This window comes from Mizuhopecten yessoensis, unplaced genomic scaffold (assembly GCF_002113885.1).
Source record: "Mizuhopecten yessoensis strain PY_sf001 unplaced genomic scaffold, ASM211388v2 scaffold9985, whole genome shotgun sequence".
In the NCBI taxonomy this organism is placed as follows: domain Eukaryota; kingdom Metazoa; phylum Mollusca; class Bivalvia; order Pectinida; family Pectinidae; genus Mizuhopecten; species Mizuhopecten yessoensis.
The window spans coordinates 1,068,826-1,092,420 of NW_018408321.1; the positions used below are offsets into that span (position 1 = coordinate 1,068,826).

Genomic DNA, 23,595 nt, shown 5'->3' on the forward strand with positions numbered 1-23,595 from the left:
GACAGTACCAGTCTAGTATAAAGACACGTTACAGCCACTGTCCAGTGTACAGTTACAGGCCAGTTACGGTCCAGTATTCTGGCAAGTTACAGTTAAAGGACAGACACTGATAGCCACAGGTTAAAGTTCCTGATGCTGCAAAAACATCCAACAATTCTGAAGATAAAAATTGCACTACATTTGGTCTTAACAAAAACAGCTAATGGTATCCAACCTAAATACACACCATACAAAAGCTAGATAAAGCTGAAATTGGCACTGGGTGATAAGTCTAGACATTTGCGTAACTTTCTCTGAATTAGATGTATAATATAAATCTACAACATACCTACAGAAGTCCTTCACCAGTGACATGTCTGCTGCCTCACACTGGGCAATCAGGGGCAGCAGCTTGATCTTCTCTGAAGATGGTTTCTGGAAAGCTTCTTTGAAACTTATCTAGAAAAAAAAGAAGTAAATGTTAGCAAGTTGGTTTTATATCGGGTAACTTCAAAGTAGACTCATATATTAAATAAGATTGTACAAATATTACTGCTTCAAGTGTCTGAAATTCTTTCAATTAAGAAATATCTTCCTAAAAACATTATAACATCAATCCTCCTCACCTTATCCAGATAATTCATACCTTGATTTTGCCAAGTCTGTGACCCCACGTGGCATTTTTCTCCAGTGTTTCACACATTTTTATCAAATTGGGTTCATGATGAAGCTGGCCAATTGCAATGCCAACTTTAGCTAGAGCCTGAAATGGAAACACAATATATAGCTTCGAAGAAACCATCCAAGCTTGATATTTCAATAAATACATTTTTAAAAATAGAAAGAAAGAAAGATCACAATCTGTGTAACCATGGAAATGCAACAGTTTGGTACACAACACATCCGTTGACACCATGATTTACATGCATATCAAGTATGAGCTCCAAACCCAAAAACGATCGGCAATATATGGGCTGGACACCTGTATTTTGGTCCTTGAAGTTAAGGTCAAAGGTCAGATAAAAGTTGTGATGTTCACATTTTGATACCTGATACAACTTCTCATCGTGATATATATATACCAACATGTCAGTAATGTCTGCTGATGAAACAGCTTTGAAAATGCTCCGGAAATCTATATTTCTGCATCCGAGATCAAAGGTCAAAAAGGTGGTTACGATGACCTTATTTTGGTATGCAACCTCGTATTTTCTAATGATGTACCTATATACAACTGTATTTGTTCCTTGTGGTCGAACCCTTGCATATATCTAACACTGTAATGATATAGTAACCTTGAGCTTTTTGTAGTTGTGTCCTGTAGATCGTATAATCTTCATTAAGGACTCCTCTCCCTCCCTCTTTGTGCGGCTTGCCATGTACATCATGCCGAGGCTCTGGTCAATATTCTGGCTGTTAAATATCTACAGGGTACACAATAAGTTATTTACAGCTACATTGCAAACAACACATATCGTCATAGGGCAAACACATACAGTTGTAACTTTTATATATAGGCAAATATTGCTTTATATATGTACAAGGCTAAATTTTGGTTATATGTTCAAGGCTAAATTTTGGTTATATGTACAAAGTTAAATTTTGGTTTATAAGAAGCTAATATATTATCAAAGTTTATTCTTCTCCAAGGTAGTCTTGTCACAGAAATAATTTTACAATACACAACAACAGTATTTATTATTTAGGAATATCCTTTTTTCAAAGAATTATTGAAGTTCAATATGACATACTTGTTCATTTTTAATTAACTAGCTTGATATTGGCATAATACAGAAAAATCGGCCTTAGGCAATACATATCCAAAAGTTGGTCAATACAGAAAAACACGGCCAACACATGAAAAGTTAGCCAATACAGATTCGACGCGAAAAACAAACGTAGTCCGACACTCAGAAAATCTCTAGGTTAGCATTTGAAATGGAAGGTTCAATGTTTTGCTACCAAAAGAAACCGGGCAACAAATGGAGAGCAGATGAACAATATTGACATACTAATAAACAGAAAGATGAGGAATTGACTCAACAGCAGTGATGGAGATGATATTGTGGTGAATGCTTTATATTTCTTGTCGGACAGGGAGAATCATTTAGACAACAACTTTAAATTTGACATGATTTGTGGAGTTGGATGACAGAATTGCTCAGGGTGCCAGGTATGTCTCATTGTAGTGGTCAACAACCCTTGTTTTCTCTATTCTTACATGTGTCATGATTAAAAAAAAATAAAAAAATAAGAGCGACTTCATAGTGACAGACTGACAAACTTTATTTTGTTTTATGGATGCTTAAAAAAATTAAAAAAATGTTTTCAAAATCAATTCTGTGTTTGTCTGATTCTCATTTGTTATTTTGGGAGGTTATTTGATAAAGACATTACTGATTGGTTATTTCTGTATTGGTCCTCGGCACTGCTATATTGGCGTCGGCTTCGCCTCAAGCCATTAGAGCAGGCCTTTAGACCGATAACTAGGCCAATACAGAAATAACCAATCAATAAAACTGTATTTTCACACAAGTGTTTGACATAAAAAATCATTCAGTAACCAAAAGGGTACCTTCATCAGAACTGCAGTGACTATGGTCTTGATCCAGGGGCCGGCCATCATCTCCACGTCCCTCAGTATAGCCTGCTGCTCCTCTGCCAGTTTAGACAGTTCCTGTAATACAGATTGTCAAGGATAATTTTCATCAGACCAAGATCAACCAGAAGTTTGACTTTGATTGCATGAACACATATCTCCCATTATTAGCCAATAATGATAATATTGACTCAAGTAAAAGGCATACAGAAACAAAACAGCTGATATATAAAGTATATTATAGGCAGTTTGGAAACTTGATGTTCTGTGTTCAATATAAATAGTTGCTTTGGAACTTTGGAGGTGTAGGTCATAGTGACCTGAATATAAAGCACTCTACACTTGTGTGTCATTCAGGTGTAGTTCAAATTTCACCTACAGAGAAAGTACCTATAAGAATACGTTATATACATACATCTGTCCTGTGTGGTAAGCCCATATCAAACTGTGTGACGTGTTCAGTGGAACGTGACAGCATGTGAATGGAGAATCTGTATGCTAACTCCATGTGACTGTTGTCTTTGAGATGCTGCAGGACTGGTACAATATGGCGACCCATCTTCTGTATGGGCAACATTGTGCCATTCTCTTCCTCCTCTGTGCAACAAGATTCTGATGACAAAACCCAAAAGAATTTACTGGTATTGGGAAATTAGTATTTCAAATAAAATATGCTGCACTGTTTGAGTGACAAACATTGATGGAAGATTTCATAAAATCAGATTTTTTATGTAGAAATCTGAAAATTATCAAATCTAAATCATTTGATACACTGTAATTGTGTTCATTATCAAAATTAAGCACTCATTTCATAGGTATTGAATTCAAAATTCAATTATGCAATTGAAAATGTACAGATTTTAGCGATAGTCTGATTGTGGCACTTTTCAGACATCAAGTATCACATGCTATAATGATAGCCCTAATTTGTTAAAGCTAATCTGTTAAAATTTGAAAATGTGATAAAATTTGAGTGTGCTTAAATAAGTATGTTTAAAATGTTTTTTACAAATGATTTTGCAAACTGACATTCCTATCCAAACTAGTTGTTTTCAATAATATTTCAATTCGTGACAAATGCTTTAGGGGCAACATGGATTTCACAGGAAATAGAAGTAATCTACAGTAAATACACTAAATTTGCAAGTTTTACACGACAGTAAACATTGCATATCCATAAAACCATAAAAAAGTCTGATCACATGAATCACTTTTTTGTAAAGTGGCCAAAATAAAGTGATATTAAGCGAAATCCACTTCAAAACAAGTGATAGTAACAGAATTGAATTACATAGATTATATAGCAGGAAAAACAGTGCTTCAAGACAACATTGTACAAACGGAAAAGAGATTTAAGTGACGTGATATTAAGGGGAAAGTACTGTATAAATGTATGAAAATATCTGAGGGTTTACTATCACTTCTACACGTTCATGCTCTGTAAAGAACCTCTCATTGAGAAGATTTCAAGCACATAAATTAATGTAATAAAGTCTCCGGATATCTACTCTAGTTAGTTACAAAGGCTTTCTGAGTGAATTACCTTGTCTGGCCAAGACACTAGCGGTCAGCTGGTACTGGCTGACCAAAGGCATAATAACACTGGAATTCATCACTAAGGCATCCTCCTTAAATGTTGTGTCAAACTTGTCATCAGTCAGTTGGTCACCTGGTGACTGCATATCTGGGTACCATTCCTATGGTTAAAAGGTTACACAAAAATCTATTCACCAATTGAACAATTCCACTGGTTTTTATAACTCATTATTTTTAACAGAACCTAAAATACCCTTGGTACTTATTATTTGACTTTGGAAAGTGAAAATAAAGGGAGTGATATGTAAATATGAAATTCTAATTAATACACTTTTTCATATGCCTTAGATTGATGTATTTAACTGCTACAAGTTCATTCTTCCTTGTCCTTAGGCTATCAAGCGAGTGATGAATAGGATTTGCAGGCAATAAAATTAGGTTATACAGGAATATCAATTTAACTTCAGCAAAAAGGTTATACCAGTACTTGGGAATAAACTGATAAGATTTTATATAAACCATTATCAATTCTCATAAGGTGGATTGCCGGTTTATTCAATAATAAACCCATACAGGTTTTATAAGCTAACTATTCACTGTACCTAGTGCAGAGTATTTTAAGTCATTGAGGATAGGCAATCAGGGGAAAATTTGATGTATAAAGTGATGACATAAGACGTAATGCAATGTACATTTGTTCAGTTTTGTGACATCATGCCGTATGATGTTTTCTATTTTTGAAATTATCCAAAAATAAAACCATGGGATAGGAATAACAAATCCTATAGCAGTTATGGAAACCTAGTCCTTATAGGAAAATATTTCTGTAGCGTAAGTTACAAAACTAATAATTAGTTATATAATTAATTGACCTTTACATTTCAAACACTACTTGATAGCAGAAGAACTGACCTCTAACCCCATGCTGTGTTCCCCAGCCTCACACTGGTTGTTTACTGACAGACTCAACTCGGCAGCTGTACACAGCTCCAAACACTGTACAAGTTGGTCTGAGGAAGGAATAGAATAACAGTAAAATCTGTATCACATTGTTTTATTGTGTTACTACATCTTAATGAGTTCTTAACACCAGTGACCGAGTGTTAAGTGTATATGTATATGTAGTAGGAGCGGAAAAAATGCATGGCCATATCAGGGTTTGAACCCGGATCCTCCAAATTCTAGACAGACGCTCTACCAATTGAGCTACCTGGTCTTCGAAGATCAACCAAGTCTAGTTCCGCTACATATATATGACAACTAACAAAATTAAAGTCACTATATAATTAAACTGTAACCAATACTGATGTTTGATGTTCTATATCTTTGACAGGATAAAGGTTTTGACAAAAACACAACTAAAACATATTTCATATAAACGAACATTTTCTTAGATTATAGATTATAGACATTTAGGTGAGATCAGATACTTGGGTAGTTATTAGATCTCTAGCATCCCTTCCCTATAAACCATACCTGGTGAGCAGACAGAGGCAGACTGACAGGCCAGTCTGTAGGTGATGTTGGGCAGATCCCGTAGACGACTGACGCTCACATTGTTGTTCTCTGCATTGGCCTGTAGATGGACAAAGGCCATGGCTACTTTGTACAACATGTCCGCTGTCTCGACCGATGGGTCAGACTCGAACAGTTCCCTGGAATATAGAATTACACAAACAGTTGCCTGGAATAAAGAATTACAATAACAGTTGCCTGGAACTAGAACACTGACAGGTCAGTAAGGGCCCCGTCTTGTGGCAATATATCCCCCATAATCATCAAGAAGCAATCTGCCCATATAGCTGAGATTGACGTTTGACATTTGGACTTCAAAAAATATTGCAAGGAGGCAAAATATACATTTTACATGTACTATGATGTGAGTCTTGTCTCCTTCCACCTCCATATTTGCTGGGCTAACTGAAATGTAAATACCGGTGCGATATACTCATTTGTTAGCTTTGTTTTGTTTTATTTCACCTTTAATACCTCCTACATCAAGAGTCAGGGTCAAAGGCAGAGATCCACTTTGTCTTTGACCTTTGGACCCAAATGACGTTGACCATTAACCCAGTGACCCTGATTTTTAGGCAGTTGACTTATTCTTTAATTCTGACCAACTTTGCTTCATAATGTCATAGTGAAATGTTCACCAGTGAAAAGCTACAAAATTTGACCTCAACCCCTGACCCATGACCTTGACCTTTGGTAAGTTGACTCCTTGTTTAATTCTGACCAACTTTGCTTCATAATGTCATAACAAAATGTTTATCAGTGAAAAGATGTAAAATTTGACATTGACCTTTAAACCTAATGACCTTGACCTTTGACCTTGACTTTTTACCTCAATGTGTATTTTTGTGAACTGAACATCTTGACCAAGTTTCATGTACATCGGTCAATAAATACCAAAGTTATCAGCCAGGAACAAAATTTGTGGACGGACAGACAGACAGACAGACAGACAGAGTGATTACTATAGGGCACCCGTATCTCCGATACGGGGCCCTAATAAAGAATTACACATTGTCACATATACCTCTCCTCATAATCCACAAAATATTACATGTAGAAGACATTCATATTCTTAATACAAGTGATACACTTAAGTTCTATCAGAATTGATGTCACCATATAACAAAATTTCTTAAATAATATATAAAAAAAGAGTTCTTGTGCAATACACATCTTTGACATCTGAATTATGAATGTTCTGGGGGAAAAAACTAGCTAATAAAAGCAAATACAATGTTTCAAAGAGAACTTCATTACATGTTTTTAGACTTGTGATTACCTGCACATTTTGAGAGCAGCCTGCACCTCCCCAGTCCTTGCTGCCTCTATGGCTAACTCTCCCTGTAATCGTATCTTAGGTATACGAAGAATGTCCGCTAGTCTACAAAACAAATATACAAATCTAATACATATTCTTATATAATGTCATATATGCTCCGAGCGTAGGAAAAGTGAGTTTTGTGATCTAACTTTGATATCAATACCAAGGTTTAATTTAAACTTTTATCTATATGATTTATGAAAATTTGAAAAAAACGTTTTACCTGTAGATTTTGGCAAAGTTGCTTCCACTTTCCTGTAAAGCAAGGTAATTCATTACAGTCATCAATTTACCTTTTAATATATTTCAACTCATGTTATGAGTGCAACTTCAGGAGAATGTTGCGAGACCTCATATCAAAAAGCACTACTAGAGTGTTAACTTAATACATGTACGAAATTCTGCAGTTATCTTTAATGCTTTTGCAGACATGACCTATACACATAATCAAATTTAGTATTTCCTATTTGTTCTATTTGTTTTAAACTATCAAAAATGATAACTTTCGCACCGATACATTGAGATGGTTTTAGAGCCGTGTCCTGAAAAGTGCTCAGATAAAGGGCAGTCCACACATACAGATATAAGTTTAATATTAATATACCTCCTCAAAATTCTAATTGTGGGATAAAAACAGAATCCCTTGTTGTAGTGGTAGGGCAGTAATGGTATAGAAATGGTTCATACACCAGAGGTTCTGTTCTGTAAAGTATACTAACGTCCTGTGATCGCTGTAGGTAGAACTCTGTTACATGGACAACAAGGGTTGAATTCCTGAAAGCCTCATCCTCAAATTCTGCAAGTGTCAGATGCTTTCCAAACTCAACCTGCAAAAAAACAATATACAGCACTGTAGTCTGTGACTGTCTTAACACAAAGGGTCCCCTTATACATTACACAATGAAGTAGAAACGTATTATAACTGTAAACTTTCAATGATTGGTACTGTTTTGGATTGTTTTTATTTATAATTTTCTGTATTTCGAAAAGAAGTTTGATCTATGCAAACATGAACTATTCAAAACACTTGTCGAAAGATTATTTATATTCTAAATGAAACAAATACACATAACAGAAAAGCAATCCCAGGCAGGTGATTTTGTCAAGGAGGCCCTTCATGAAGTTTGAATTTATTTAGCCAAAGAAAGAAAATTTATTGTGCACAATCAAAACTGAATGGACAAAAGAATGTATCTACAATAACATCTCCTCCAATCTTAATTGTGGAATCTCTTCTGATCTTTGATCCAGAATCTCAGACCTTTGATTTATGGGAATATTGATTTATCTCCTGCAGTATAGTGAACAATATTTCAAAATGAGTAATAATGTGGATAGCAATTGAATTACAGATATAGGAGTGGTTCAGATTTAACTGGCAGTTCTACTCCTTTTTAAAATTAAAATTAAATCCCCTTCCAAACTGTATGACTTACTCAACAAGTGGCACTATATACTACTTACCTGTAAGGCCCTCAGACACTGCAGGTTAGCTAGGAGACCCTTCAGTTCCTTGGCTTCCAAGTAATCTTTGGAGAAAAGAAAAGTCGTCATTCAGAAATCAGTATTTATATACCCAGGTAAATCTAATTTGCCTAACAAGTTATTCTGCAGTTTCCTGATATAGGTTATATGGCAATAACTTCAAGACATGTCCCCTGTTGTTTGATATGTCTTGAGAATATTGATGAACAATACATAATTTATACATTCATTATAACACATTTGTAACTTTTGAGTCACATCTTTGAAACAGGATTTCTATGGTAACTACTAAAACAGAAGGACCGCATGCTAACCCTTTATTCCACAGATTGAGATATGAGTTTTGAAGTATTCGTAAATAAAATCTAAAATTCATATAATTTCTGTCGATAACTTTCCACATTTTCATATATAATCTTCATTTTTTTTTAACTATTATCCTAAAAGAACCCTTCCCCTGATACCCACCATTTGTGAAGGTAAGTAAATGTCTGGCTATGTACATTCCTGCTTCTGTAAAGAGTCGTTTCATTTTTTCATTTCCCTGAAAAATAAAGGACATTTCTGTAAATCTAACAAAGAACACTGCATTTTCTTAAAAATAACTATTAAATTTCGTGTTATTAATTTTATTTAATATTATTACGTGAAAATCAATTGTCAACAAATAGAAAATGGAAAACAGAGCTCTGATGGTCAATGAGAACTTCATGTTACATGTACCGGGGGCATTAAAGACTACATGGCATTGAGGATCACATGGGTTACCAAGCATGTCGTGAAGGACCTGATGTGTAGTTAATTTAGTAGGCATATGCATATGGTGGTTTTTACCTGTTGGTCAATGACAAGCATGTCGTTAAGGACCACCTTGACTAGGTTGAGGATCCGTAGGCCACAGGTGTAGGCCATGTCCATAGACAGAGACTTAAGCAAGCCTACAGCCTCCTCCACCTACATATCAGACAGAAAAACCATTATGGCTAAGGGCTGGTTTCTGAATCACTCTATTGTCATTCATTACTAATGCAATCCTAGAAGCATGCTTTACTTATATATTATACACAATGTATTCATATAATGGTACTGAGAAACATTTCATATAATTCCAGTTATCTTTACAAAAATCCTTTCACTTCATTTTAATATCAATCACATCATAGAAGGTTCACGACAATGTTGAATTGCATGTGCCAGACTTTTATGCATATGTTTATTTACCTTGTCTTTGGTGACAAGGATTCTGAGCCTAAAGATATAAAGATCTTTCTCCATCTTGATGTTGTAAGACTCCATTACACACAGAGCGTCCTCCATACATCCCTCACTGTTGTGGCCCAGCATCAGATACAGAAGTTTCTGTTAGATAGAAAGACACAATCTACCATCACTCAGCATTAAATACATTCTGTAAAACAGGCCGACAAACTCTGTGACCACGGTTTTGTCTTAATGTCACTTAACATCAGATACAAAGATTCTGTAAAACAGGCCAACAAACTCTGTGACCACGGTTTTGTCTTAATGTCACTTAACATCAGATACGAAGATTCTGTAAAACAGGCCAACAAAATCTGTGACCACGGTTTTGTCTTAATGTCACTTAACATCAGATACAGAAGCTTCTGTTAAACAATATGAAAATCTTAGTTTCACCCCTGCAGGTGCAAGTTACCTATGTAAAACGGGGATGTCTGATATAAATTTTAAGCCACATTTCAAAATCAGAAGACATCCATTACAAAAAAGAGATTAAAGTAGAAAGTATATCATTATACTGTTTTTTGTATATAAAATCTCAAATTCATATCATTACTCAATATCAATAATATTCTGCAGTTTCCTGATATCTAGGTTATATTTTTTGGGGTGAGATATCCTCAAAAACCTCTTCTGACTCAAGATTTTATACCCTCTTTGTAGAACTGCCTTATTCCCCAACATACCTACATATGACTGTCTCTATTAATCACAAAATGGTGCTAAATCAAGTTTTCCAGACAACATTCTATGTACAGACAGCTGTATAAAGAGAACACAACAGGTTAATCTGAGGGGTATGAGCAATTCTCTCACATAATTACCAACGACTGGTCAAGTCTACCAAAACTATAGGTCATTGACTGTCAGAAACTTACGTCAGCATTGCTGCGGTCAGGTACAGCCATATTCTTGAGACCATACTTAAGCATCAACTTCTTCACCTCCACAATGTGACATTGCTTCTGGAGTTGAACCACTCTGTCATGTAAAACAAGTAAACAAATGTAAGAACAGAGAATTCTGACTCTACCGATATAATCAGCCTCACTGAACACCGCAGTAAGAACAGAAATAAAATACATTCTATCACTGAACACTGCAGTAAGAACAGAAATAAAATACATTCTATCTGATTAATAAGGTAGGTGCAACAATATTTACTGTGCACATAAATATTGTAGTATCTATCTTTATTTAAGTAATTGTTTCTTACTATGAATTTTAAATTTCATTCTCTAAACTTAGTGTTAGAAACCGCCCCCCCCCCTCCAAAAAAAATGATACCACCCTGAGAAACATTTGTTATTGATCTATCAGTGACAATTCTATTTTCAACAGCAATGACCTTGACCTATAACCAGGCATACCCCAAATTATTAGATTCTTCCTCTTCCATAGGGCATTCAACATACCAAATTTGAGCTTGGTGTGGTCATTTGTTCTTGAATAAGCATCCGGAAGAAATGTAAACAAACTGACTAACAATAAGATATCCCATGTGAATGCTACAGTACCTCCAAAATCCTTTCAGATGGAGAAACAAATCTGAAGGTAGATGACTAAACCTACTTCGGGTGGTTAAGCTCAAGTCCAGCTTTGACGAGTTTGTCAATCTCCTTACTCCATGGGATGGGTGCCCACTTCATCGCCTCTGTGATAGCATAACATTTCTCCTACAACAAATGATCATTGTGTTTAAGCACATCAAAGGGAAATATCTTAGAATGACAATATTCTCTCTTGTTTTACCAATGACAATCAGGTGTCAGGAGCTTTGTATCTCTGTCTAGTGATTTTGATTTTTCAAAGACTGTCATATTTATGCAAATCACAACTTTCACTAACACTGGTAAAACTGTAGCAAATTTCAAATTGTGCAGTAAACTTCTATGATTTTCTTGGTAACATATTTATTCAATCTGTAATATGTTTAACCTTACTATGTGAAGGAATGCCAATGTGGGTTAATAATACCTGATTGTTGACTAGATTTACACGTTAGAATACCTCTGGTCCTGATATACGATGGGTGACAGCGATAACTTTGGCCTCCCATGGAGTTTCACTGCGGTATGTAGTAACTGCCCCAACCCGCTCAAGTAGATCCTAAAATCAAGTCACAATATGAACAAGTATCACAACACCAATTCAACAAACTGATATTGAACAAAAGTGTTCATTCAATAATAAACTGGACAATGGATGTGAGAAATTAGTGCTTCTTCCAGCCATGCTCCTTTTCGTTGGTCAACTTTGGGTCTAGCATCCAGGAACACAAACTCAGTTGAGGTATTTGTGTGCTCAAGCCAGTGTTTTTACCAGAATTTTACAACAGCCCGTTCCTTTATGAATTGAGAAAATATAGCATTATTTTTATAGTTGTGGGCTGATTAAGATTTTCTATTAAAAGTAAAATTGACATTGAGCTTGAATTAAACATTCTGTGTCAAGAGATATTCAAATAACTGAGTAGGACAACCTTTATAATACTGTATGCGAAGGAGATATCTGGTGGACACAGAAGATATTTAGTTGACCCACCTTGATGTACTGGGAGAATATGTTGTCTTCTTTCAGCCCATGCTCCCTCATGTAGGGTCGGATGTATGTGTCCAATGTCTGGTCCATCAACTCCACCGCTACCACTTCATCCAGCATCCGGAATGTAACGCTTTCTGTTGTTTCCTAAAATGTCAAGGTGAAGCATTGTTTGAGGTAAAGGGGAGTAACTGGTCAGTCCTACCAGTAAGCCAAAAAGTCACTTTCCCACAATCAGTGGCAGGTCCCTATTACAAACAACGTTAAAAGTCAGAGGTCACACATTTTACATTTTTCTATAGAGAAAGTGCATTTGGGGCCTTATACATCTTAAAGAAGTATTGTCATAGTTGACTTTGTATAGACTTTGATAAAAAGCTCTTAAAAAATGGAGATGACATCATTAGTGTCATGGAATCGGGAAGGACAGACGAGTGTAACACTATATGCACCCCCCCCCATAAATAGGCGGGAGCATAAATAAAAGAAATAAAAGAATTTATGTAGGGGAAGTACCAACCGTTCCACTGAAGGATAAAACAACTTAAAGCCTTTAGCAATGAGTTTTTGACCTGTACAAACTATTTGTAGGTTTAAACCTTTACCTGATGAAACATACCTGAACAAATTGTTTGTAGGCGAGTTTATACCTGTCCCTGACGATACATACCTGTATAACTGATAGTTTATATCTGTATCTGATGATACATACCTGTATAACTGATAGTTTATATCTGTATCTGATGATACATACCTGTATAACTGATAGTTTATATCTGTATCTGATGATACATACCTGTATAACTGATAGTTTATATCTGTATCTGATGATACATACCTGTATAACTGATAGTTTATATCTGTATCTGATGATACATACCTGTATAACTGATAGTTTATATCTGTATCTGATGATACATACCTGTATAAACTGGCCATAGGTGAGTTTACACCTGTACTTGGTGTGAAGGTCATGCAGGTGTTTCAGGTTATTAATGAGGACATGTATAGGCTCGGTGATAGTTGCTGGGTCGAGGCTGGTCTGCAACAAAACAAAGGTTGTCATTATCTCAAATTGTAGCACATTAAGTACACTTCATAACAAACCTGTGACCAGCGCAATTTAATTATCATATAAATCTTTGTCATTTTGTAGGTAAGTAGAATATTTTGTTATGAATGTTATGAAGTAAGAGCGTCTTCATCATCAAACTATCGCATTAACTTGTTGCCTTACCCTGTAGGCCATGTCAGAAGCTGTACACAGAAAGTCCGAGTGGCTAATTTTTGTTACTCGGCATAAGCTTTTATGGATGGACTTGAGAAAAGTGATGGCATTCATAGGCCAGGCAGCCTGAAAACAGAGAAAGTATATCATTAACAGCTCAATACAGTACAGTAGTACTATACATACCACTGATACAGTAACACATTACACCATACCACGGATACAATAACCCATTATAGCTTACCACCGATACAGTAACAAATTACACCATCCCACCGATACAGTAGCGCATTACACCATACCACTGATACAGCAACACATTACACCATACCACCAATGCATTAACACATTACACCATACCACCGATAAAGTAACACATTACACCATACCACGGATACAGTAACACATTACACTATACAATTGATACAGTAATACATTAGACCATACCACTGATACAGTAACACATTGCACCATACCACCAATACACTAACACATTACACCATACCACTGATTCAGTAACACATTACACTATACCACCGTTACAGTAACACATTACACCATACCATCGATACAGTAACACATTACACCATAGCACTGATACAGTAACACATTACACCGTACCACTGATACAGTAACACATTACACCATACCAACGATACAGTAACACATCACACCATACCACTGATACAGTAACACAGTATACCATACCACCGATACAGTAACACAGTACACCATACCACTGATTCAGTAACACATTACACTATACCACCGATACAGTATCACATTACACCATACCACTGATACAGTCACACATTACACCATACCACCGATACATTAACACATTACACCATACCACCGATACATTAACACATTACACCATACCACTGATCCAGTAACCCATTGCACTATACCACCGATACAGTAACACGTTACACCATACCACTGATACAGTAATACATTAGACCATACCACTGATACAGTAACACAGTATACCATACCACCGATACAGTAACACAGTACACCATACCACCGATACAGTAACAAATTACACCATCCCACCGATACAGTAACACATTACACAATAACACCGATACAGCAACACATTATACCATACCCCCGATACAGTAACACATTACCCCATACCACCGATACAGTAACACATAACACCATAACACCGATACAGCAACACATTATACCATACCCCCGATACAGTAACACATTACCCCATCCCCCTGATACAGTAACACATTACACCATCCCACTGATACAGTAACACATTATACCATACCACCGATACAGTAACACATAACACCATAACACCGATACAGCAACACATTATACCATACCCCCGATACAGTAACACATTACACCATACAACTGATACAGTAACACATTACACCATCCCACCGATACAGTAACACATTACACCATAACACCGATAGAGCAACACATTATACCATACCACCGATACAGTAAGACATTACACCATACCACCGATACAGTCACACATTACACCATACCACTGATACAGAAACACATCACACCATACCACTAATACAGTAACACATTACCCCATACCACCGATACAGTAACACATTCAACCATACCACTGATACAGTAACACATTGCACCATACCACCAATACACTAACACATTACACCATACCACTGATTCAGTAACACATTACACTATACCACCGTTACAGTAACACATTACACCATACCATCGATACAGTAACACATTACACCATAACAACGATACAGCAACACATTATACCATACCACTGATACAGTAACACAGTATACCATACCACCGATACAGTAACACATTCAACCATACCACTGATACAGTAACACATCACACCATACCACTGATACAGTAACAGATTACTCCATGCCACTGATACAGTAACAGAACACACCATGCCACTGATACAGTAACACATTACACAATACCACCGATACAGTAACACATTATACCATACCACCGATACAGTAAGACATTACACCATACCACCGATACAGTCACACATTACACCATACCACTGATACGGTAACACATTATACCATACCACCGATACAGTAAGACATTACACCATACCACCGATACAGAAACACATTACACCATACCACCGATACAGTAACACATTACATCATACCACTGATGAAATAATACATTAACACAATGTATTAGTGTTACATTATCTAACGTGGTTTTATTCTGTTACTACCTTCTCCTGTAGTTCCATGTTCTTTGCCTTCTGTATAATCCAATGGATCAGAAGTGCCTGTGAAAACGATAATGGAAAGTTAGCACACTGTTGGTTCTTTATTGTCCATAAGATAAAAATATAATGCCCATGAAATTTAAGGATATAAAAACAGTTTTCGGTATGATAAAGCTGAATACAATATTTTTCTTGCTAATCAACACCAAAGTAATCTGTTTTTCATACAATATCCTGATCATGAAAATGTTTTAGATGAATTTCACCAAATATTTAATTTTCAATTCACAATACATTAATTTGAAAAATTCTGCGCTGAGACTAGGACTTTGTAGTCAGGGTATTTAAGGTCTAGTATAATCAACAACCTACCTATGAGTTTGTATGTAATTTGTATATAGATGAGATGGGTGAATGTCACATATAATTTACTTATGCTCTGAATGTATCCCTCACAAATGACTTTGTACCAATGAGTCAAAATTTATCTCTCACAAACTTACCAATGAGTCTGGATGTAACCTGGATATAGACGGGATGAGTGTATCTCTCATCAGACCCAGTACCTCCTTGGCTGTTACTTGTTCTGGTAACCATGACAACACTTTGCTGGTCAGTGATGTCGTCAGATTAGATTGCCATTCAGCCTGATGGATAAAGAGACAGACATATTAGCAAAGATACATCTGAGAAAATTACACAAATTGCAAAGATTGTGATTTTTCATATTGAATATTTAAAATCAATAAATATTTAAAATGTTTTTCTTTCCTTTTTTGCTTCTTTCAAAATATGACTTGTCCTTGTTAAACTTATTTACTACAAATCATCTGATATTAATCCCAGTTTTATTACATACCTCATGTCTAATCCATATAACCAGTCCAGCCAACAGATTTCTCTGTTCAAACAGCATGATGGCCTGTTGTAGTAGGTTTGCCTTCAGGAAAACCTCCCACTTTTCTCCACTGTTAAGTACAACATGCAACTCTGTACTGTCAATTACACACATAACGTATATAGGACACATTTAAACAGTCTTATTAATCTTGACACCACTGATCTAGTTTTATAACGACTTAAGTTTTCTGGTAACAGATTAGTTTTTTCTATCCAAAAGTACACAATCAAGTCACTTTAAAAATAAATCCAGTCAGTTGGTTTATGGCAAATGTTTCATTTTTTTTTAAATTTAAGCCTCAGCATTTTCAATAATTTGTGGGTCAGTATCCAAACATCCAGTGCTTTAGTAACCAACACAAAGACTTAATGCATACTTTCATTCCTGGTATCAACTATAACAAAAACTCTAAGGTACCTTCAACAGCTAAGATATTTCCTTTTCCTTTCACATTTTGTTTACAAAAAGTAGAAATTTCAGAACCAACCTGTACTTTTCCTCTCCAAAGGCTACACCAAATGTAATCAATCTGTTCTGGATATCCACCAACTGAAACAGGACAAATTTAAACATGGAGACTTTTTATCAGCAAACAAAATGTCTTCTATACATAACTTTGTTCTAATGAAATGGGTAATAAATTTCAGGAGGTCTCCAACCAATATATATTGTAGTAGCAGGTTTCAAAAGTAAATGAAAATAGTTCAGGTTTCAGCAATTCATGTTACATAGTATTCGTAAATAACTTTGTATGTTAAAAATTTATGATTAATAAAGTTTCAGCTCTCATTTCACACAATTTAACATGAATTCTAACAAAAACATTGACAAGATTCTTGAAATCTTTCAAGAAGTGGTAGAATGTATTACATACCTTGCTCATAAGTTTCTGTTGATTTTTTTTGTCACTCTCATCAATTTTGGATTTAGCATACTTTTCAAGCTGAAAGTATAAATTTACAACTCATAGCATTTAAAGGTTGTTTTAAGTTTTGATAGATCAGAACAATCAATTTAAATGTTTAATGTAAATAATACATCAATGATGTATCTTGTCAAATGGAGTTTTTCTACTGATATTTTATATTATCATCACATCACAATGATATGTGTCAGACAATGTACATTTAGTCACTAAAGAGCAATATGTACCAAAGAATTTATTTCTTTGGCAACAGAGAGAAAACCAGTTAGTTACCCTTTTCCTGCAGTAAGACAACAAATTTCTAGTGGTGTCCATTTGTGGCAAGGTAGACCTCATAGCCAGTTCACACACATGAGGGTCATCCTGGAAAAATGATAAAATGTTTTGTGAGAATCTTGTTAAAAGATTTGAAAGCCCCTAAAATTGTAGACTAAACTAGATGTAACTCGAATTGGGGCCTTCGTGAATACCCCCACTTTGATTAAGAACTGGTGGGAGTGATGGGCATGTGGATTGGAGTCTCAAGTTACGTAGGTCAGAGGTCACAGTGACCTACATATGGTACACGACACATCGCCTTTCATACATGTACCCACATACATGTACCAAGATTCATAACCGTAGGTGAAATAATTTGGGAGATATGCTCCGGAAACCTTTCTGACGACATTATGTAGGTCAGAGGTCATGGTAGAGGTCACAGTGACCTACATATGGTACACAACACACCACCTTCCATGCATGTACCCACATACTAAGATTCATAACCGTAGGTGAAATAGTTTGGGAGATATGCTCCAGAAACCTTTCTGACGACATTATGTAGGTCAGAGGTCATGGTAGAGGTCACAGTGACCCACATATGGTACGTGACACACAGTCTTCTATGCATGTACCCACAAACCAAGATTCATAACCGTAGGTGAAATAGTACGGGAGATATGCTCCGGAAACCTTTCGGACGGATAGACGAAGCAAACATTATATACCCCCCAACTTCGTCGAAGCAGGGGTAAAATAAATCATTTATTGGGAAATAAAAATGCTAAAAGAATTACCATTTGGTGTGGGTTATTAACTTATTTATAATAGTCAAACCTTGACTGTGCTTCTATTGAAATAACTGACCACTGAAAACATAATTAAAGCAGTATTTTTTTACAGTAATGATTTGAACAAGAAGATAAAAAGGAAATAATTTTCAAGTCCTAACCAACTGTGCCCATTCATTTAAATGAGAAAATATATAATTGTAGATTGATGACACCAACAAACATATTTACATGGATAAGGTCCATACATATCCAAAGCTGTGCTATCATCTCTGTAATCTTGTCTTCCCCATACTTCATCACATTCCATGGTGACAGCTGTTCCAGCAAGTGTTCCAACTTCTTCTTTTGCACAATCTGTCATCATCATAGTTACAGGTTAAACATTAAATTTTGATAAATTGTAAAAAGAAACTGATTTTTAATTGTTTCATCTGTTTATAAATGCTCCTACATTGCTTTATTTAATTTTATAAACCCTAGAAAATGACAGAAAAAAAAAGGAATCTATATTTTCATAAACTGGTAATTGGTCTGTTAAACAGACATAAACAGAGGCCTGATAAATCCACATATGTTCATGTCGTAAAACACAAAGGTTCAAAGTGTTCTAAGATTCACAAGTTACAGTTCAGGCAAGCAATGTAGTAATATGAACTCTGACCTATTGCAATTAACTTCGACTTAAAAGTTGTGCACCTGTGAGTTGCATGGGACACCATCTGGTTGTAATGTACATGTCAATGAAGTCCCATGAAAAAAGCAACACAATTATTTCACTGTTGACCATTTGCGGTGTCTATAACCTTATATATAGACCTATGTGCAGTGTGCGACACATGTAATCACAATACACATATATAATAATAGTTAATAGTCCAGAGGTTACTGTCTGAAGATTGAAGTTTGATCCTAATCCTTATTGTGACCTTGACCTTGAGAGAAAAAAGACTTCAATGGTAAGTGACACAACATCTAGTCATATAATATACAACATTATATATGTGAAAAATATATATAATACACATTTCTGCAGTGTTACCAAATACTATTCAGTGGTATAGTAGGTCGTCTGGACAAGCATTGCAATAGTTTGACTTTTCAATCCCTTGCTGTGATCTTAACCCTTTCACCACTGTAGACCATAATGGACTCATCAAGATCAATGTATGGTATAGTCTACTAAAGTTACCTAGGGGTGAAAGGGTTAACCATGGTCATGTGTGTGGTACATGACATACAGTGTTGTAAAAATATACATATAAATATGTTATAAATATGCTTGGGGACTTTTACCTCAGTATTGAGTCCGAATATCTTGGCAAATTGCTCAGCCTCTTCAAACTGATTCTTGTGTAATATACGATACAACCTGTAATAGCAGAGGAATGCCAGTATGTGAACATTTTTTTGTATATTTGTCAGTTCACAAAAAAAGGAGTCTAAAGCATGTGTAAATGACCTTTTGTTATTAAAGTTTCTGTTACAGAAACTAGAAACTAATTTCAAATTGAACACTGTTTCTGGGTTATTTAATTGACAGTTTTCTGGGTGTCATATGTCCAAGGCCGTTTAATTACAGATTCAACACTTTATTTTAATGTGTGATTAATGATTTGTTAATGAATAGTGAAACAGAAATCTTACCTTGTCTGAGGGTTTGTCTCTGTTAGACATCGGAACCTTACTGTTGACACAGATTCTGGAGAGCTAAATCAGAAATAAGCTTATGTCAACTCTGTCTTTTCCAAATGAGTCATAATCAAGGTATTTAGTTTTTGTCATTGTTAATTTTGCTGTGCAATTTCACAGAAAAATCCCGTATAAAAAGCAATATTTTTCATTATTTCGCAACATTTGTAAACAATTAGAATCTACAAATGAGGATATTTCTGGGTTAAAAAGTTACCCAACACTCATCAGGGTTTATTCAGTAGATATATTTCTTTTCTGAAATCAAAATTTTCACAGGCAAAAATTGAAGATGAAGGTGATATTTTCAAGAAATGCATATGTATTAATTCAGAGCTGTGATTCAGTGTGAAGAGACAAAACTATTTTACCCAGTGATTAGAGTTATTTACCTTGGCTCACCACAACACTCCGCAACATACAAGGTTTCCTATAAGAGAGCAGCGGTATAGAACTACAGTGATGTGCATTCAGTAATAACGGCTATTCAAGATATACAAATACGATTGATATCATATGGAGTTTGGGGCTTAATTTAGTTGTTTTTCTAACATTTGTATTAATCTAGTCCTCAAGAATGAAAAAAAAGATTGGTGGTAGGGGTTTACAAAAAATCCCACTCAATATTTATTTCTAGAATAGCCCTGAATTTTAACAGAAATGCTTGATTAGTAAAACTTGGAACATGACATTGACAAGATATTTTTTGACAATTAACTCAATTTTATGGGAAATTTCCACTAAACTAGCATGGATAGTACTGTAAACAAGACACCATGGCTTATCTAAAAACAGCCTTGACCAAGACAGGTGATGAAAGTCAAATTGTCAACCATTACTGCCTACAATGTAAGAGCTCAAAAGACCACGAAGACTTTCAATTCAGAATTTATATAAACACTTCAAAATTACACATGAACGGGCAGATAGAATGTGATTTGGGATACCAAGTTGTAGGGTTTAGATTTCACCTGTATGGTAAGACACTTGGAGATGATAAGAGGGAACAATGAGCTGTATGTAGGGGGAAGATGGTACCTGTATGGTAAGACACTTGGAGATGACAGAGGGAACAATGAGCTGGATGTAGGGTGAAGATGTTACCTGAATCGTGAGACACTTGGATATGACTGAGGGAACAATGAGCTGTATGCAGGGTGAAGATGTTACCTGAATAGTGATACACTTGGAGATGATAAGAGGGAACAATGAGCTGTATGTAGGCTGAAGATGTTACCTGAATAGTGAGACACGTGGAGATGACAGAGGGAACAATGAGCTGTATGTAGGGTGAAGATGTTACCTGAATAGTGAGACACTTGGATATGACTGAGGGAACAATGAGCTGTATGTAGGGTGAAGATGTTACCTGAATAGTGAGACACTTGGAGATGACAGATGGGGCATTGAGTTGTAGAGTGTAGATGTTTTGACAGTCTGGCAGGTTCTGGATGATTAAAGTACTTCTCCAGTCCTTAGTCATGGTGAGAATCACAAGCTTCATACCTTCAAAGCTGCACAATTAACAGAAAAAGAATGACATGAAGAAAGATATTCTGAAACAAAACTAAAGTTTGTTTCTAACATCAATTCTGAACAACAGGGTAATAATATTTCCTGAAACTGTCTGATCTATATATGTTTATTTTTCAAATGCTACAAGACTTAGTATTGCTAGATAAGTCAACCCAAGCAGCCATTGTATTTAGTTTTCTAATGCATATGTAATTTACCAGGTACAGTAAAACCTTGATATAATGACCCTCTTTGCATTTGCCACCTCGTTTACCGTCAACATATTTCAGTGTCCCTTTTTTTCTTTTTTTCTTATAAGAATTCCTTTATACATTTCCCACAATTTATCCCCAAACCCCTTTATAACGTCAAAATTTGTCTGGGCAAATGGTGGCAGTATAACAAGGTGGTCAACATCCTTGTATTGTAATGCCAAAAGGAAACTGACAACAAGTAGATACAGATAAACTCTACAAGGTCCATAAACATCAAATAAACATTGTTCTATAGCCTGTAGAGTAGCTGTCAGACCTCTGGTCCTTGACATCCTTCGTCTCCAGAAGCTGGAACTGTTCCACATCTAGATCTCGCCACTGTTTTAACAGTGTAAGGTTGGGTAGATTCCATAAACTCAGGGTGTGCTGAAAGTACAGGTCAAATACCAAATATTGTCAACAATTGATCATATTGATAAAGGGCAGAAAAGTAATAAAAATAATAAAAACCAGACTCTGTGACTCATAAAATTCATATATCTCATTCTTTGTATTAATATAATTGTTGGTAAAATATTGAATCAACTTTAGGCTTTCATTAAATAGTTTGAAACAAAATAAGTTTGTGACATGTGAAATAGCAATGACAATCTGACTAGAGAAACTATTTTTGCTACAAATTTGTAAATAGTTTATGAACATTTATATTTCAACTTTCATTTCAAACACAAGAAGTCATGTAACAGGACCCTTGCTTAACTGAATTGTGAAGTGGGAAAACACATGCAGTTGCTTTCACTGGCTTTTTCTATTCAAGATTAAAATTTAACAAAACAAACTGATTGTTATAATTATGTCCTGTATAAGCTTCATGAATATTTAATTGACTACTCCACAATTAAACTTACATTACAGTCAAGTAGGAAGAGGTGGACTCCATCAGTTGTTACTTTTCCTTGAAGAATTCCAGCACCTAAATGATAAAATCTATCTTTCAGTTCTTTTACAACTGTTATACAATATAGTAACGCACATTTTTTATGGTGACAAACAGTTGATTGTGATAGAGAACACTGTTCATGTGACAACCTTTGGACTGTTACAATGTACATTGTCTGTTGATTGTGGCAAGGAACACTGTTACAGAATAATGGTACATATTTTCAAAAATAATATTAAAATGTCAGTTTTACCATACCATTTAACATGTTACTGCAGACTTCGTCAGTCAGCTGAAGGCATCCATTATCAAACTCCCAGACAGCCAGGATGCGATTCCCACAACCCTATATCAAAGTTATATAATTTTAAACAAATGTGCATGGAAAGAAATGACTCATATTTGAGAAATAATTTCTGAATCTTAGAGTCCATAAATCTTTAAATTACCTTGCAATATCAAACAATGTTTTATTTTGTTAAGAAGCAATATATAGATATCTTTCAGATCGTATTTTATTTGCACAAAAATGGAGAAAAAACATGTTCCATAGATGGAAATTGATTACAGTAGTAAAAATAGCCGAGAAAATTTCCATTATTCTTAAAAGAGGTGCGCCTAGAGGTGTAAAAAGGGACAGGGTCAATCTCTTTATTAAAAGTTG

The 23,595-nt window shown here is 35.4% G+C and overlaps 1 protein-coding gene across 2 annotated transcripts in view; it reads right to left on the bottom strand.

Moving 5' to 3' along the window:
* Nucleotides 1-23,595, bottom strand: part of LOC110459179 (kinetochore-associated protein 1-like) — a 51,935-nt gene that overhangs the window by 21,563 nt on the left and 6,777 nt on the right. For both annotated transcript variants that reach the window (XM_021511315.1, XM_021511316.1), the window contains exons 8-42: nucleotides 23,190-23,277; nucleotides 22,900-22,964; nucleotides 22,308-22,417; nucleotides 21,631-21,775; nucleotides 20,654-20,691; nucleotides 20,217-20,279; nucleotides 19,866-19,941; nucleotides 18,801-18,926; nucleotides 17,791-17,880; nucleotides 17,467-17,535; nucleotides 17,080-17,141; nucleotides 16,551-16,659; nucleotides 16,195-16,338; nucleotides 15,695-15,751; nucleotides 13,474-13,590; nucleotides 13,159-13,278; nucleotides 12,240-12,383; nucleotides 11,706-11,804; nucleotides 11,268-11,371; nucleotides 10,574-10,676; nucleotides 9,657-9,794; nucleotides 9,270-9,389; nucleotides 8,904-8,979; nucleotides 8,415-8,479; nucleotides 7,670-7,777; nucleotides 7,174-7,205; nucleotides 6,909-7,010; nucleotides 5,591-5,769; nucleotides 5,027-5,124; nucleotides 4,122-4,275; nucleotides 2,994-3,190; nucleotides 2,555-2,656; nucleotides 1,275-1,403; nucleotides 626-742; nucleotides 329-438 (exon numbers count right to left, since the gene is read on the bottom strand). In XM_021511315.1, the coding sequence (XP_021366990.1) occupies nucleotides 329-438; nucleotides 626-742; nucleotides 1,275-1,403; nucleotides 2,555-2,656; nucleotides 2,994-3,190; nucleotides 4,122-4,275; nucleotides 5,027-5,124; nucleotides 5,591-5,769; nucleotides 6,909-7,010; nucleotides 7,174-7,205; nucleotides 7,670-7,777; nucleotides 8,415-8,479; nucleotides 8,904-8,979; nucleotides 9,270-9,389; nucleotides 9,657-9,794; nucleotides 10,574-10,676; nucleotides 11,268-11,371; nucleotides 11,706-11,804; nucleotides 12,240-12,383; nucleotides 13,159-13,278; nucleotides 13,474-13,590; nucleotides 15,695-15,751; nucleotides 16,195-16,338; nucleotides 16,551-16,659; nucleotides 17,080-17,141; nucleotides 17,467-17,535; nucleotides 17,791-17,880; nucleotides 18,801-18,926; nucleotides 19,866-19,941; nucleotides 20,217-20,279; nucleotides 20,654-20,691; nucleotides 21,631-21,775; nucleotides 22,308-22,417; nucleotides 22,900-22,964; nucleotides 23,190-23,277 (3,656 nt within the window). The remainder of the gene's footprint in view (nucleotides 1-328; nucleotides 439-625; nucleotides 743-1,274; nucleotides 1,404-2,554; nucleotides 2,657-2,993; nucleotides 3,191-4,121; nucleotides 4,276-5,026; nucleotides 5,125-5,590; nucleotides 5,770-6,908; nucleotides 7,011-7,173; nucleotides 7,206-7,669; nucleotides 7,778-8,414; nucleotides 8,480-8,903; nucleotides 8,980-9,269; nucleotides 9,390-9,656; nucleotides 9,795-10,573; nucleotides 10,677-11,267; nucleotides 11,372-11,705; nucleotides 11,805-12,239; nucleotides 12,384-13,158; nucleotides 13,279-13,473; nucleotides 13,591-15,694; nucleotides 15,752-16,194; nucleotides 16,339-16,550; nucleotides 16,660-17,079; nucleotides 17,142-17,466; nucleotides 17,536-17,790; nucleotides 17,881-18,800; nucleotides 18,927-19,865; nucleotides 19,942-20,216; nucleotides 20,280-20,653; nucleotides 20,692-21,630; nucleotides 21,776-22,307; nucleotides 22,418-22,899; nucleotides 22,965-23,189; nucleotides 23,278-23,595) is intronic.